General features: G+C 40.5%; 4 protein-coding genes across 9 annotated transcripts in view; 1 reads left to right on the forward strand and 3 right to left on the reverse strand.

Annotated features, from left to right (window-relative positions):
• Window positions 1–3832, forward strand: part of LOC117641854 (glutamate-gated chloride channel) — a 48114-nt gene extending 44282 nt beyond the window's left edge. For 4 of the 5 annotated variants that reach the window (XM_034379550.1, XM_034379549.1, XM_034379551.1 and 1 more), the window contains one exon: window positions 150–3832. In XM_034379550.1, the coding sequence (XP_034235441.1) occupies window positions 150–338 (189 nt within the window). In that variant the 3' untranslated portion in view covers window positions 339–3832. The remainder of the gene's footprint in view (window positions 1–149) is intronic. The other variant, XR_004587505.1, reaches the window with a different exon arrangement.
• On the reverse strand, window positions 2825–5651 carry LOC117641855 (U6 snRNA-associated Sm-like protein LSm1). Of its 2 annotated transcripts, none has more exons than XM_034379553.1 (4): window positions 5478–5651; window positions 5106–5179; window positions 4851–5035; window positions 2825–4769 (listed from the first exon to the last, which is right to left on the reverse strand). In XM_034379553.1, the coding sequence occupies exons 2-4, from the start codon at window positions 5167–5169 to the stop codon at window positions 4596–4598; spliced, it is 423 nt and encodes a 140-aa protein (XP_034235444.1). In that variant the 5' UTR covers window positions 5170–5179; window positions 5478–5651; the 3' UTR covers window positions 2825–4595. The 2 variants fall into 2 exon arrangements, with proteins under 2 accessions (XP_034235444.1, XP_034235445.1); XM_034379554.1 differs by having other exon boundaries at window positions 5418–5651.
• Window positions 5652–6320: 669 nt separating this feature from the next.
• Window positions 6321–10292, reverse strand: LOC117641517 (general transcription and DNA repair factor IIH helicase subunit XPD). Its single transcript, XM_034378914.1, has 15 exons — window positions 10008–10292; window positions 9786–9885; window positions 9381–9635; window positions 9071–9304; window positions 8860–8983; window positions 8621–8717; window positions 8397–8530; window positions 8142–8310; window positions 7867–8055; window positions 7619–7790; window positions 7265–7543; window positions 7009–7185; window positions 6808–6918; window positions 6634–6732; window positions 6321–6548 (listed from the first exon to the last, which is right to left on the reverse strand). The coding sequence occupies exons 1-15, from the start codon at window positions 10010–10012 to the stop codon at window positions 6405–6407; spliced, it is 2289 nt and encodes a 762-aa protein (XP_034234805.1). The 5' UTR covers window positions 10013–10292; the 3' UTR covers window positions 6321–6404.
• A 195-nt stretch (window positions 10293–10487) lies between these two features.
• Window positions 10488–15298, reverse strand: LOC117641417 (phosphatidylinositol 4-kinase type 2-alpha). Its single transcript, XM_034378710.1, has 8 exons — window positions 14698–15298; window positions 14096–14214; window positions 13791–13991; window positions 13579–13710; window positions 13243–13488; window positions 12929–13156; window positions 12712–12851; window positions 10488–12600 (listed from the first exon to the last, which is right to left on the reverse strand). Exons 1-8 carry the CDS (start codon window positions 14927–14929, stop codon window positions 12501–12503), a joined length of 1398 nt encoding a protein of 465 aa, XP_034234601.1. The 5' UTR covers window positions 14930–15298; the 3' UTR covers window positions 10488–12500.
• Window positions 15299–15497: the final 199 nt, after the last annotated feature.

The following is a 15497-nucleotide window of genomic DNA, read 5'->3' on the forward strand; positions in this document are numbered from 1 at the left end:
TCCCGAGAGTGGGAGGTCTCTCTCTCTCTCTCTCTCTCTCTCTCTCTCTCTCTCTCTCTCTCTCTCTCTCTCTCTCTCTCTCTCGCACTCATGGGGCGCTCCGTACCGGTGCGAGGGAGATAAACCGACGGCCGCTCTTCCTGTTGCAGGTGCGGCAGTGCGAGATCCACATGCAGCAGAGCCGCCCCAACTGCTGCAAGACGTGGCTGTCCAAGTTCCCGACGCGCTCCAAGCGCATCGACGTCATCTCGCGCATCACGTTCCCGCTCGTGTTCGCGCTGTTCAACCTCATCTACTGGTCCACGTACCTGTTCCGCGAGGAGACGGAGGACTCGTAAGCCTCCGCTTCACGCCGCTCCACGCCGCTCCACTCGGCAGGGGATCTGGCGAGGCCGAGGCCGTCACTACATCGAGTGTCGCCGCAAAGCGATCCCTCCGTTCCCAACCAAAGCGAGTGCACACTGTGAACCGTGTCCGTGTGTGCCTGTGTGCATGTGAGTGTGTCTGAGTGTGTGCCTGTGTGCGTGTTGGCGACACGGGGGCTCCCAATCTGCTCACTTGTTTAGCCAAACGACTATTTTGTCCGAGGAGAGCCCTCTCAGTCGCCGAACAAAAAAAAAACAAAACAAAAAGAAACAGAAAACAAAAAAAAAAGAAAGGACGAGATCTGTGATCATATTTTTTACTCTAAGTCGTTCGTCGCGCTGGAAACTCGATAGTGACGGACACTACAGTGTTGCCATGTGTATAGTTAATCGTCCTCGTAATTTAAGGTGGCCGCGAGCCGCGAGCGTCACACAGGTGCTGCGGCGACCGCGTTCCTTCCAAGGCCTCGTGGGACCTCGCGGGACGTTTCGGACGCTCCACTGCAAGGCCTGGAGTCCGCGGACGTCTCGTCTCCACGCTCCAGGACTTCCAAGGACGCGCCAGCAGTCCGTCGCGGCGCCGCAGGACACGCGGCATTATACAGACTATGGTCAACTAGCTCTAAGTATTCCATTTGTACAAAGACGGCTCAAACTACGTTAGGGTAATTGTTTAACTGTTTGTGGACGTGGTAGGGACGGCAGCAGCCGGGCTAGCCCACGCCACGTGAGGCCCTGGATGAGTACCTGGCCGTCTATGTTGTAGTGTTTGTATACGGTGTCTCATCTCTCATACGTTGTGTAAATACGCCACAGTTTGTGTTTAGAATTCTATGTGTATGTGCGTGAGTGTTCCTACCCAAAGAAGCAAAGGGTTGTGCGACTACCTTCTGCGTTACAAATCCACGTAGCTTTGTCAAGAAAAAGACACGCAACGATTCCATTCCAGTCCTCCCAGGCGGTGAATGGATGGTCTAGAAGGGGCAGGGCAGGCAGGGCAGGCAGGGCTCGAGCGCAGTCCGCAGTGCGTGGGTGCGATGCCACTCCCAGGTCCCGGGGGTGCCCCGAGGGGTGCCCCGAGGGGTGCCCCGTCGCGACGGGTGCCCTGGACGTCAACATGAGGGAGGCGCCGCCTAGTCGCGTGACCCGGTTCGCCATTTTGAGGAGGTTCAGATCTTGAAAATGTTTCCCCCGGAATCGAGCCGAGGTAGAACGAGGCAGGCACGGGCACTGCCCGTCGGGCAGACTGGGCAGACGGTCCCTGGCCTTTCACGACACGCACACCTCCTCGCCACGGGGCTCGGCCGCGCCGCCACGCCACTGGGAGCTCGGCACGGACGGCACGGCGGGCCCGCCGGGGGAAGTCCACCCCTGCCAAGTGCGTCGCGGCCATCGGACTGCAAGTTGTGATGCCGCCAGTACTTCCCGACTGTAAATATGTGTTCTCTCCTCAAAATAATAATAATTATAATTAATCGTATTACTATGGTACTTACTACCATCTCCTTGAACGCTTACAACCAACAAAAGCAGGCTGCGAGCGAAGCCAGCCGCTCATCCAATTTCATTCCCTTGCGCAAGTACCCCCCGTCCCAGCGACTGCGGTCACACGGAACTGGGTGAGAAAGAACGGTGGAATTTTTGTTTGGGGAAAACCAATGTCGCGTCAAGAAACCAAGGAACACTGAAACTGTCAACAGGATTTGGATTTGTTCTACCCACCACCTGGACTTGCTTTTGCCATGCTGGTTGTGAAACTGGTTGTAGGACCAATAACTTTCTCTCCCAACGGACCCTTTTAAACAAAACATGGTTTAGAGTGTGATTAATCTCACTGTATTTTAGTTCGATTGTATATGCTCTTTTCTTTTTATTCAAGCCAAAGCTTTGTGTTCTGGTGTTGTCATTTCTCCCCGACTGTCAAATAGCTTAGATCTTAAAGAATTGTCATGAAAATCTTCTCTACACTTTTGACGGGGAATGGATAATATTGAAGAATTATAAAATGTCAAACCTACCTCATTTGCATGTCTAACCAGACTACTACCATAATTGTCTGTAGTTTAGCTCATAACAGTATCACAACTTCACATATCTCAAGATAAATCATTCAAAAATAGGGGAGAAAATAACATCTACAATAGCTCAGGAAGGACTTTATGGAAGTTGGATCTTGTGAAATTTGGAACAAGCAACTAAAGCTTTCACTGCTGGCAAAGGATACATACAAACAGTGCCTGTCACATTTATTGTTAAGTCTTCAAGACCATTGGTACAAAGCTATTGAGGAGTTGACACTACTCATGACCTTCCAAACACCTCCAACGTTGTGGTATTCTGTATACTTCTACTATGGTTGTTTCTTTGCCTCTTGTGCGGGATTGATGAAAATATCATCAGACTTACTAACATAGGCCAAATGCTACTGTTTAGGAAGTACTAGACATGAAATAAGTGTATAGAGAGAAAAGAATGTACATTTTATTTAGTTTAAACTTAATGTGTAGAATCAAAACCAAAAAAGAAAAAAATACTTGGAAGATGAAATATTGACCTTTTAAAACCAAGACCTAAAAAAGAGAACATTCATCCACAGTTCTGAGTTTGGTATAGTGGTGTAACACCTGTTATTTTAAAAGCAAAACTAAATCCGATACAATTAAAGCTATTGCTTGGCATTGTGTATAGAAAAACTGTGGTTCTCTGATGCTTCCTACTTGATATTGAACATAAATGAAATCAGTGGAACATGGCATAACACTATAAAGTCAATTAATCCACATGGTAATGTAAATACAAAAAAAATAATTCTGAATGTTACCCTTACCTTGCTCACCTAACAAAGATTCCACACATGTGTTTGAATGTAAATACCTTAAATTAAGGGACTGCAGTTATAATGTAAAACCTTAGTTCCATCTATAGCCTTTCACTTACATGAAATGTTCCCCTCAAAGCAACTGTTGGTAACTTCTTAAATAGAATTTTTAATATCCTATGTTTTATTATATTCTTTCATTCCATTTGTTTTTCCTTTGACATATTCGTCCATTTGAAAAAAAAAAAATCAAATCATATAAGAGACTTTATGCACAAGGAATCTGATGGAATCAATACTTGGAATAAAATGTTAAGTGGAAATTGCGAAATGACTTTTGACTTTGCACTTCACGAAATCTGAAATAATCTTAATTCACTTGTCACAATGATTCCCTCGTCTTCCAAAACAGTTGGCCTTATTCTAACTTTCACTTTCTTTTCCATAAACAGTATTAGCTCTGAAGTGTTGTGAAATACAGAATTGTGTTGAAGTAACTTATTTTAGGATTGCTAGGGGGCTGTGAGAAAAAGTTTCTTTCCAACAAGGTAACGCTGGGTAAGGCAGGCCAAAAGTGGCAAAGAGGGCAGAATCTAATACTGGTTATCGGATACTATTTTTTATAAAAGCTAAAAGTTAAAAAAAAAAAGACTTCAAGTTTAAGTACTAAAGAAAGCCACTGATCTTCTTTCTGTTTGATTTGATTTTTACCAATATTGCTTACAAGACTGTGGCTACCCAACCACATAACCACAAGAATACATCATGATTAGAAGTACAAATTGCATACAATTGCATACAAAAGCCAAAATATATCAGGTTTAACACTGGCTTCTCTTGGTAAGAAGCATCAGCCGAACAAACTCAGCAAAGGTGTAGCAAATTTGGAATCCCAAGCATGGCATACTCTAGATTGACATGTACTGTATCATTTTGTACATATGAAATAAAAGAATTTACTGCATTACACGTGTCAAGAATTATTGAAAACAAATAGTTTCATCCTTATTCCTCCCACTGAAGAGCTTACAATGTTGTCATTGTGACAGCAAAATAAATACAATTATAATTTGAGACAAAAACAAAAAATGAAAAAATGAGAAAACAAATGATACATATTAGATGTATAGCACCATTTATAGCATGATTTACAAAATGATTATACTTTCTGTTGTACAAAAGAACGAAGTCTCAAGAAGTTCAGTCAGATTCTGTGACGATCAAAGCTTAGAATGTAGACAAAAGAAGACAAGAAACAAAATACAAATAAAAACAATGAATGCTGCCTCATGTCTTTTTTTTTCCTTGTTCTTATCTGATCAAGCAAAAATAGGAATATCTAGATTGAAAATCACATTAATTAAATCAATGTCATTAGCAGTCTTGAACAAGTTACAAATTTGAAACTAACGCTAAAACATATCATCATGGCTCATATCTGGAATGTACTGAAGGCCTCTCTCCTTCAGTGCCTTTGCAAGAAGCTTCTCTTGATCCTGCTTTGTGTCTTGTTCCTTCCGCTGGGCTTCAAGAATGTCATCGACAGATACTTCCTGCAAAGGCAGCTTATCTTCTTTTTCTTGATCCTGTAAAGGCAAGAATAAGTCAATGAATTGAAGTCACAATCAATCACTTGAAAATGCTATGGAAGATGAATCTTTTCTTACTATTTCACCAAGAAGAACAACATTTTCACCTCGAACAATGAATACACCTCTAGGAATATCTCCATACTCTTTACCAACATGTATTCTTTCAATTGTACGGTGAAGTACAAGATTAGCAAACTGGTCGACACTTCTGAGGTAACCTATTAGGGTACGTCCATCTCGTAAGAGGACCATAAGTTTTTCTGGAAGAAACAAAACCTGTTGAGTTGGAACTAAAGCTGCATAGCAGTAGATATATCACTTTACACTTACTGTCAAGCTCTTCTATAAGAGTAGCAGTTCTGGGAGGAATTTCCAGTGTGATACGTTTATCCATGATATTAATACTGCAACAATAAAACAAAATAAATTGATTTATGGTGTGTAGAGCATAGCCAACCAAAGAGGAAATAAAAAACAAGTAAAAGATTGAAAAGAGAGGACACCGATGTCATCCCATAATGTAGGTTATGTCCATCAAAATAAAGAAATCATTTCAAGTCCACTATAAAAGCATTAAACAAGGAGATGCAGAAATATGTAGAAATGAACACAACATACTGTCTTCCCTGATTTCCGACTTACAATAAAAAGAGCCTGTTTGCTCTGCCCACAGGAATCTTGGCTGTTATATATCCTACTTACTTCGTCGATCAATGACAGTCGCTTCTCCGGAGTTGCAGAAATGTTCGTCACCGTTTCTAACCCTTGCCACTCAATTTTCTAAAAAGGTATTCTCACGTAAAGCCAAGAAACACAACAAGTAATGTTAGGTTAGTTTACCGGGAAGGCTGCTTTCCTCCCGTCTGCCCTTCCCTTCCCCCTCCCTTCGCCCTCCTCACCCCTCACCCTCGCCCACTCTGCTCAGGCGCGAGAATACAAATGGAACAAAAGGGGGTCAACTCATTCCGCTGAGATGCATCCATGCAGCCATAAAAAACTGGACAACAAAGTTGCGTTATCTAACTGACGAGGGATTCTGGTGAATCTTCCTTCGCATTATAGGGCGTGTTTTTCTGGGAAGGACGAGATAAGATATTTTTTCAGGTACCGGTAAGATAAGATCTTTGGAATAGTTACTTGTGACTTCGGCTGGAGGCCCGGTTCAAGAGTCCAACCAGAAATACAGTTTATGCGGATTCGATTGTAACGCCTGTGGATCGCAGGGTAGGCCACCGTCTCCACACCGCAGTGTTGAAGGACGATGGGCAGCCTACCTCACAGGCGCTCAGACGGACTCCTCCCAGGGCTCGACGGCCAGCTGAGAAGTAGACACCACCGGTACCAAACTGTCAAACCATGTGTGGAGAACCCCACTTTTGAAATGTGGAGGGGTGGCATTTAAGTCTGTGCACTTGAAAGTGCAGAAAACTGGGACAAAAGTGGCCAAAACTTGTGAATGTGGTGTATAAATCTGTTTGTGGCTCCACAGCTCACCAAAGTCATAAAACGTCTTTTAATGTTTGAAGGACAGGGAAAAATTTTAAATTTAGTGAAACTGCCCTTATTTTATTGATTGAAGTAGCAGAAAGTTTACAATTTGCTCTTTTGGGAGAGGGGATTGGTAGAATCTCAAGACAGCTTGGCATGGGCTTTCTGTTCAGTTTTCTTCATCAATTCTTCATTTTCAAGCTGCTCCAATGTTAAGAGTGACACTCCCATTTGATCCTCCTGCGTGAAGGGTTGAGCCATTTTCCGTAAAAACCTTTTGCACATCTATAGAAAGAAAGAGATTGATGAAGATGATAGGGAACAGAAATGGTTTGAAAAGCAGCAAATAAATTGGTTTGTTAGCACACACCTGAATGCATTCTTCAGTTGACAGATTGCAAAGGTTGTCTGACAGATACTCCTGTATCCACTTTGGTATTTTACTCCTCTTATCAGAGCGAGAGAATCTCTGACAGAGAAAATAACAATTGAAAATTACAATTTTTTTATTCTAATGTGAAAAGTTAAGATATGTTACACCAACCTTGTCGGCGAAAATCATAATTCCATAATCAGTTTTTCCTCTGAGGACACGACCTATACACTGGGCAGCATGTCTCATTGCATCAAATGTCAAAAAATCATTTTCTCTAATCTGAAAATAATAAAATTTATGTGATTAATGTAAACTTATAATTAAGTTATGGAAATAATAACGAAAGAATTTTCATAGTCTATATCTTACTTGGAATTGATCTCGTAAATATTCCAATCTAGCACGTAAGATTCTGGATTGAGTGTATACATAAGGGATTCCAAACATCAACACAGCTCGGCCCAAATGGTGATCAAAATCCACTCCCTCTGATACTTTTCCCCGAGCCACAGAGAGCAAAACAGCTCCCCTGCCAGTATCACATGCCTTTTACAAGGGGAAAAAAAAGATTAAAACAAACTACAATAAAGAATTCAGCAAATAGTTAAACATTGACTGTTGTCACCTTTATATAGTTTAGAAGAGCTAAACTTGTTTCAGCTGCGTCCTGTGTTTCAATGAAGAGTAATTTGTGTCGTTGGAGATTTGATATAACTCCTTGATCATACCATGCAGCCACAACAGACTCCAAATAAAGATAAGAGGTAAAAAAGCACACAACTCCATCAGGCACTACAGAGGCCACCTCAACAAGCAACTGCCCATAATTCCTCACAACTGCAACATCTTCTCTTGTCTCATAACGTGACGATATTGCTACCTGATCATTACCTTTAGACACAATCTGTAAATTAACCATTGTCAGAATGAGGTTCTATGAGAAACTGTGCTTCAAGTCAAGAATACAGAAATGACATACCATTGGCAGGAGACAAGGTCTTGCTAAAGTCATAGTAAAAGAGCTCATAATGACAGGATGAAAATCTAGGATTTTGGGGTACATATCAAGAGGAGACAAGGTACCAGATGTGATTATAACGCTTTGAAAACGTTCAAAGACTGGCTTTATAGCAATACTGGAATCTAAACAACTGAAAAAAAAGAAGATATGTTCAATAAACGAGTGCCAAATAAAATGATAACGAAAGACAAAAATTGATCAGATACCTGAAGTAAAGAATTGGGTTTGAGACTGTAGGGTTCTTATCATCAAATGGTTCCACAATAATTGAAAAACCCTTGGTATATGTAGATACTAAAGTTGCTAGATGTGTGATTAAAGTTAGAGGAGAGAAGTCTGTTAAATCGGAAACTTCAATTGTCCTTAGTAAAGATGAAAGCCGTTCAGCACAAAATCTGTTTCAACGGAAGATATCGTATTCAACAAGTGGTTTGAAGCAAACAATTAAAAATTGAGGAGGGATGAAAACATTCTGTCTGACCTCAGTGGCTTCCTTTGAATGCAAACTTTTTCAAGACAATCCTTAAGAAAGCCAGCAGATGATTCCTGGACTACATGTTGCACACGCAACCTTGTTTTCAGATATTCTACAAAACGTTTAAGGAAGCTGACAAAGTGTTCTGCAGTTCTAATGTTTCCAGGCACAGCCTCTGTTTCCCAAAATTTAAAGTAGTTTTAATATTTGTAAGGCAGCATAAGGTTGGACTCACTCATATTATGTATACTTCGATGTTACCTCTCAAAATTTCATTCGGCATAACAGGGTTTGCAAGGATTTCGTCTGTCTCTCGTTGCTCATTAGCTTGGCGCAATCCTTCCACCAGACGCTCGTATTCATTTTGGAGGCTACCTTCATCTGATTCACGCATCCTGTTAAGACAAAAGCAAAATATGATGGTGACTTTGGTCATGGTATCATATTGTCTTATGGTAACAAAATCTTTTTCAGTCATTTCTTACTCCTTAACTGATGCTTCAAGAAATTGAAGGTTTTGAACACTTTTGTCAATAATTCTCCTTGTGATTCGTACACTCATAGAATCAATGCACACATTATCTACGAAAAGAGCAAAAGAAATTGTACGGGAAATTAATTAAATAAACTTAAACATGGTGCCACTGTTTCAACCATAAGAAAAACTGTCTATTCATAGTTTACAAATAAAATTCAGGAATACAAAAATTTCATACAAAATTACCTATGTTGTGAGCTTCATCAAAAACAACAACAGCATTCCTTGAAAGCTCTTTGGATACAACTTCAGCAATCTTGGGATCAAGAAGATAGTGGTAACTGTACACCACAATTTGAGCATGAAGGATCTAGAACGAAAAGAAGGGGTTGTGTCACACATCATAAGTGAAAACAGACTTTATTTGTTGGAGATTTATTGGTCAGAGATTGAGTACCGTCTGCCTTGCTATGAAGTAAGGACACCATCCCATTTTTTGGCCATATGCTTTCAGATCATCTAGATTGTAAACACCAGGAGGAACAGTTCCTTCTCGACCTTCAATATCGTAGCTTTCGAAGAACGAGCAGACAGGAACCGAGTCATCAGACTTATGCCGCTCTCGGACATAGGAAGCTGTCAGGGTGTGACATCGACCGTCTACAACTTTGCCATCTCTTTCTTTGCTAACCTAGAAAAGAAAAAACCTCTATAATTACATTCACATCTCATAAAATATTATTTTAGACAGCAAAATCAGTGCTTACTTGAGGATGAATGCAAAGATTTTTCCGTGAGCTAAGCACTACTCCAGTCATAGTGTTTGGAACCTCTCTTTCCCTTTCGATATAAGCAAGAAGTCTTTTTAACTCTTCCAAGACTTTCTCAATCTCAGGTACTGTTCTGGAGCAGTAAATAAGCTTTACCACTGAGAAAGGGTTTTCAATCATATAAGCAACGATGAGTGAAATGAGGGTAATTGTTTTCCCCGTTCCAGAGGGCATCTCCAACAGGCAGTGGCCCTGCGACACAATATCAACGAGGACATTACTCCAAATGAGATTTGCTGACATAAAAGGCACAACTTTGTGCACAAAATTTATGATTTGAAGGCAGTTTAAGGCAGTCACTTTAAACAAACAAACAGCAATCAAGAAACTAAGTTTGAATACCTTTGCGTCAAGTCCCCTCTTCAGTTCCATCATGTAAGCATATTGTTCTGGGTATATGTAATCATATGGAAAATACACTAAGAGCCCATCCACACTCAACCTGATAATGAGTACAATTTTGTTATAAATGAAGCAAGTAAATCACAGAAAACACAATTGATTGATACAGGTTACAACAGTGATCACAGTAAAAATTGAAAATCAGAGTAGACATGAACTCACTTCATGTTTGCAGGAGGGTTATCAACTGAATTTTTAAGTCAGGAGAGAAATAAGACAGTTAGACGTTTTATTCTTATTGATGAAGAAGGAAATGTCACCGGTTTTATAATTGTAAACAATGTGCTTCTCTTTAGGCCGCTCGTAGTGGATTTTCATACCAACCTTCCAAAAATTATCATTGGAGGACCAAAACTGTCATACATTCCTAAAAAGTGGCGTAATTATCTGAACGTACGATGGGATCGACGTAAAATCGTGTTTCTAATTTGTCTCGTTGGTTTTTGGTTTTGAAACGCCCTGGCCACGAACCTAGCGCTGTGTGCTGAGCTGGCAAGGTTGGCAGCACAACAGCCCTGCTCTTCTGCTGCTCTCCTCCCTCCCTCCCTATCCCTCCACTCCCCCCCGCACATAAGGTGTAATTTACCCGCACGAAGGGCAGTTCAGAAGGTAGAAATTTTGACAAGACAACAAAACACAAACTTCAGAGCTTGGATATTTTTATTTTAAGACATGCTTATAAAAAAGGCAATGACATTGTTCCAACAACTTCATATGATATTAAGCACACGATTAACGGTGAATAAAAAAATATAGCCATATCATATGAAACAGACAACAAGACTATTAGTGCTTCCTCATGGAATCCATCTTCAGCTGCCTGAACTTGAATGACTTCAAGGCATGTGCCATCTGTGCAGAGTCATGCCTAAAAAAGTCCTCTTCTGCAGCTGGCTTTTGACAGTTTAGACCTTTACAATTAAAAAATCCAAGGCCTATTATCTTTTCCTACCAATTCAGTTCAGATACATGAGCATAGGGTTGGCTATAAGCCCTATCCTTTCAGCAAACCTTTTAATTAGCATAATAAAACTTTGATCACAATCAGTATTGAGATAAAAAGCCAATTTCATGAAAACAAGAGGTATTGGCTAAAGTTGTACAACTAACTGTAGTAGGTCCAGACAGAATGTGGAAATCAAAAGTCACCATCAAAGAAAACAAACAAGGTATATTCAAAATGACAGTTTTTGGTACCCAATTGTTAGCGTATGTGGAATCCAACAGTGGTAGAATCTACAGAGCATAAAGTGAAAACAGTTCATTCGATACAGGAAATATAATAATAATAATAAATTCAAGCAATATCAGGAAACAATCAGATTCAAAGTAACAAAATTTAAAAAGAAAAAAACAAAAAGAGAAAAAAAAACAACACTGGTACCCAATGCACCTGGGAGTGATTTGAAAAGATTAGAAACTAGCACTAATAAAGGTGTACAGTTCTTAATCCTCCAATTTATCATTTTAGTCATGGTTGGTTTTACTTAGAGGTTCAACTCTTACACACAAGAGCCTCTACCGCAAGATAAGCAAGGTGTTATGTTCTCAAAATTCTTGGTAGGTAATAAAATTATGTTAAAAAAGGGAAAAGAAGATGAACCTTCAAAACAAGGGAGTGTGAACAATAAATGCTTGACTTGAAGTTTTATCACAAATAAGTTGCATCACAAATCCAACCAATTAGCATACAATATATCAGCCAAGAAACCACTGCCTGTGTCTTGACCCAACAAGACATCAATTATGAAAAGTTGACAGCAGTGTTCTACATTTCTTTGGCAAAATTTTAAAAGGGCCACCTAAAATATTAATTGAATGTTTTATCACAAGTTGACTAATTATTATATGGATGCAACACTAAAAGTAACCACATGGCCAGCCGATTGAAAGAACAATAAAGGAGATGTCTTAGATGATCATCACTATTCAAAAACAACCATTCACAATTACACAATGGTATCACTTTCAGCTTAATTCATTTCACTAGCAGGGCCCTAAGTAAGGAATGCCACTTGACTCTTGGGATATTCCAGGAGTAACCTCTAAGAGTGCACTATTTGCATGTGTATCAATAGTGCCAGAGAGATAGATGGAATGTTCCCTCAAGGGAATAAATTAGATCTTATAGTGACACATTTGGTTATTTTCCTTTTGATAAAAACAACACATGAATATTTCTTCACAGCACAAAAAAAAATTATAATAAAAGCTATCTATGAGTGATATGATGCAACCTGCACATGAAACTCATCATTCAAATTGCTATATTAATACCTCATCATCAAACTATGTACTTATGCAAATAATGGTAAAGGTAAAGAAACTCAAATTATTGAAATAGAGGGGATGTGGGGAAATTCATAGCATTCGGGCAAAAAAATGAATAACAATATACTGGTTAATGGAGTTAAAATTCCTTGATCTTGGTTGAAATTAGTCAAAATAATTAAACATTTAAAAAGACTGCTATAAACTTTAAATGAAATACAGACTTATTACATTCAAAAGTAAATAGGGCCACTGACTTCAGAAAAACTAAACAATGGCACTTAGAAGTGCCGCACAATCACTCATTACTCATAATGAAAAGGATTTTTCCAACCTATGAGCAATTATGCAGTCTAAAGATGGATTGGTCATTGACAAAGTCGCTTAACACCACGAAAAGAACGGGCTCTTCATATGAACACGCTGAGTGAAAGTATCACTAAATGATCTGAACCGGGATGTGGTACCAACATGACCTTTTTGTCTGATGGAAAGAGAAAAAACAATGAATCAGTTTTGAGAATAGTTTTTCAAAACAAATAAAACTACGTACCAATAACCTCGGATAACTTATCCATTTCCCACATTCACTCACCTTTCTACAATTACAGAGGGCATTTGGACGAGCTGAACCGGACTTTTCCTGTCAGTAAGGGCTTGTTTCAAATTTAATATTTGCCCCCTCATTACACTCATTTGCCTTTCAAACATGTGGCGATCAAATCCTTTGTCTTGCTGCAGGATGAGGAAATCATTAGTCATTGCTGTTTAACTTGCAAGATTTTGCTGACACAAATTTTCAGTGAACATACTTTGAAGAGAAGATAAAGATCATCACACAAATCCTGCACATAGTTCATGTCACCAATCAGAGGCAGAAGCTGCTCACCAATGGCTTGACTAAAAGGCACCTTGGCCTGAGGAAGCCATGCCCAATGATAGGGGTATGCTCGCCAGGAGTCTGGATGCTTGAATGGGAAAGCTAAGCCATTATCTATGGCTGCAATTGATAATTGTGGTAGCTGAACCACATTCCATTCCTGACAAACCAGAAAATAAAAAGTTAAGCACTATTCAAGAATAATAATAAATAATTACAGCATGACATTGGGTAAGGCAAACCAACCGTTGCATCTTCCATCTCGCCTCCTCTTGAACTGGCTCGAGAGTTAACACTCGGCTGGTCATATTTAATCAACCAATTATCGTTGCCTCTGTCTGTGTTGCGGATGATATAATCAAGTACAACTAGACGTTCAAAGTGATTTTGAAACTCAGACTGGAGCTTGGGGGACAAGGGTTCAGTCTCAAAGCGTCTGAGCCAATAGTCAGCATCCTTGAAACCCTCAACAAACATCTGAAATGATCCCTTCTGAAAATTCAAAACAAAAAAAGTAACAACAGAAATTAAACAGTTGTTCGAAAGAGCACTTTTAACTTGTAGCACTGCAACAATTATTACCTTGGGAGGAAGACCTATTCTATTAAATCGCCTCCCAATCCATGGTGCTCGATCCATTACTGCTTGCTTTACCCTTGTTTTTTGTCTTGCAATACCTCGGTAATTAAACGTCTCACTAACTAGTTTAACAACCTGTAGAAATATGAAAACTGAATTATAACTGAAATGTTTTAGTGATTATTATGCTACATCTGATTAAAATGACAGCTTACCTTTGTCTTAGGAACAATATTGAGACCCAATTTCTGGTCAACAAGGCTGGCTCCTGCCTCTGACAAATATCCTTGATTTGGTATTAAACATGACCTACCAAAGCAGCACGGACAGCATAGTTTATGCATCCATTTAGTCCATTTGGGATTTAATCGACCATATGGTTCTTCATCTTTAGGTTTGAAGACTGCAATAATTTGCTGTGGAATACATAATAATTCAATTACTCCACTTAGTCAAAGAAATTAAAAGATTACTTCCATAAAATAGAAAAATAATCATTAGAGTATAGACAAATACTTACCCCTGCAGTGTTTTTGACAAAGTATGATCCACTCGATCCTTGATAAATTCTTTCTGGGTAGATTCCATTATCAATTGCCAATTCTGCTTGGCGGACCAGCTCCGCAAATTTCGGGTCATCTACAAAATATTGTTTTTTTACTGTCTAAATACTGCTCTCAGGAATGCGTCAGAATGCAATAACGGAACAAAAACATGAAGCAAAGACTGTTCACTGTTCATGAGACCTTGGGCTATTGCGAGAGATCAGTAATGATCTCTTGGCTTCTCCCAATCAGACCTTGAGACTTTATTGCTATGAGTTGAGTCCCATTTTAGAAGCAGATATTGTTGATTTCACAAGGGTGAAAACAAACCATGAAGATATGTGTGGATGAAGTGTATATGTTCCGATCTTAATCTAGAACTAAGGAACAGATGCGAGAAAAGATCTCGCTTTGGGACCATTTCGATGATTGAGCTACAGAGATTCTCAACGTGAATACGGATTTCAAATTAAAATGTTTGAAGCCAGCATCGGATACTTTCAACAAGGATCTCACTCTTGACAACTAAGGTGTTGGTCAATGAAGTTACATAACCCATTCACCAAGGTGAGGTTACCTGGGAAGTTGTTGAGAGAGCCCTCCAGGTCCATGCGACCTAGCAAGGGCTGGCTCTCGCGGTTTATCAACGGAGAATCAATTGTTCCGAGGATGCTGGAACCAGGGGCGAAGGAAAGACAGGCCCCGTCCTGGAAAGGGTGGTCGTCTAAGCTCTCCAGTGACAGCGGCTGGGGCAGGGACGAACTGTTGATCCTGTCGGTGGTATCCACTAAGGACTCGTCGCCGCTCATTTAGATCAAGGCTCGCTGGGCTTGTCCAGCATAGCCAGTCCAGAGACACGGAGCACAAAGCACGAAGACGGCGCGGCGGGCGGGCGTATGCATGTATCCCCTATCACAACACTATCTCTACGTCTTAGCCACAGAGCAAGCACAAGTGCAGGTACAGCTGTTCGGTGTGACAGCCATCACCATCACAAACCGAACCGACACAATGCCCGGAATGACGTTGTCACGGTCACTGCCAACCAGCAAGAGCACGGGTTCGCCTCCCGGTGGCGGCTTGACTGTAAGAGCAGGTCCGTTTCTCAGACTGAGTTTCATAATCCTCGCACGCTATCACCACAGTTTCTGTGGATTTGCTTTGGAGTTGGACGTTTTGGTGACTTGTGCAGCGATGTTGGCATGTCTGGACCGCTGTCTGCTGGTATAGTCGATCTGCTGTCGACTCTCGAAGCTGTCTTTTCTTTTCGAGACTGGCAGCACTGCCGGGATTTTCAAACTAGTGCGGGGATCTGACTGAGAGCAGATGCGCTCCAGTTTTCCTTTGGTGAGGGCGTTAGATTCGAATTTTGGATGT

This window comes from Thrips palmi, unplaced genomic scaffold (genome assembly GCF_012932325.1).
Source record: "Thrips palmi isolate BJ-2018 unplaced genomic scaffold, TpBJ-2018v1 HiC_scaffold_15, whole genome shotgun sequence".
Taxonomy (NCBI): Eukaryota; Metazoa; Arthropoda; class Insecta; order Thysanoptera; family Thripidae; genus Thrips; species Thrips palmi.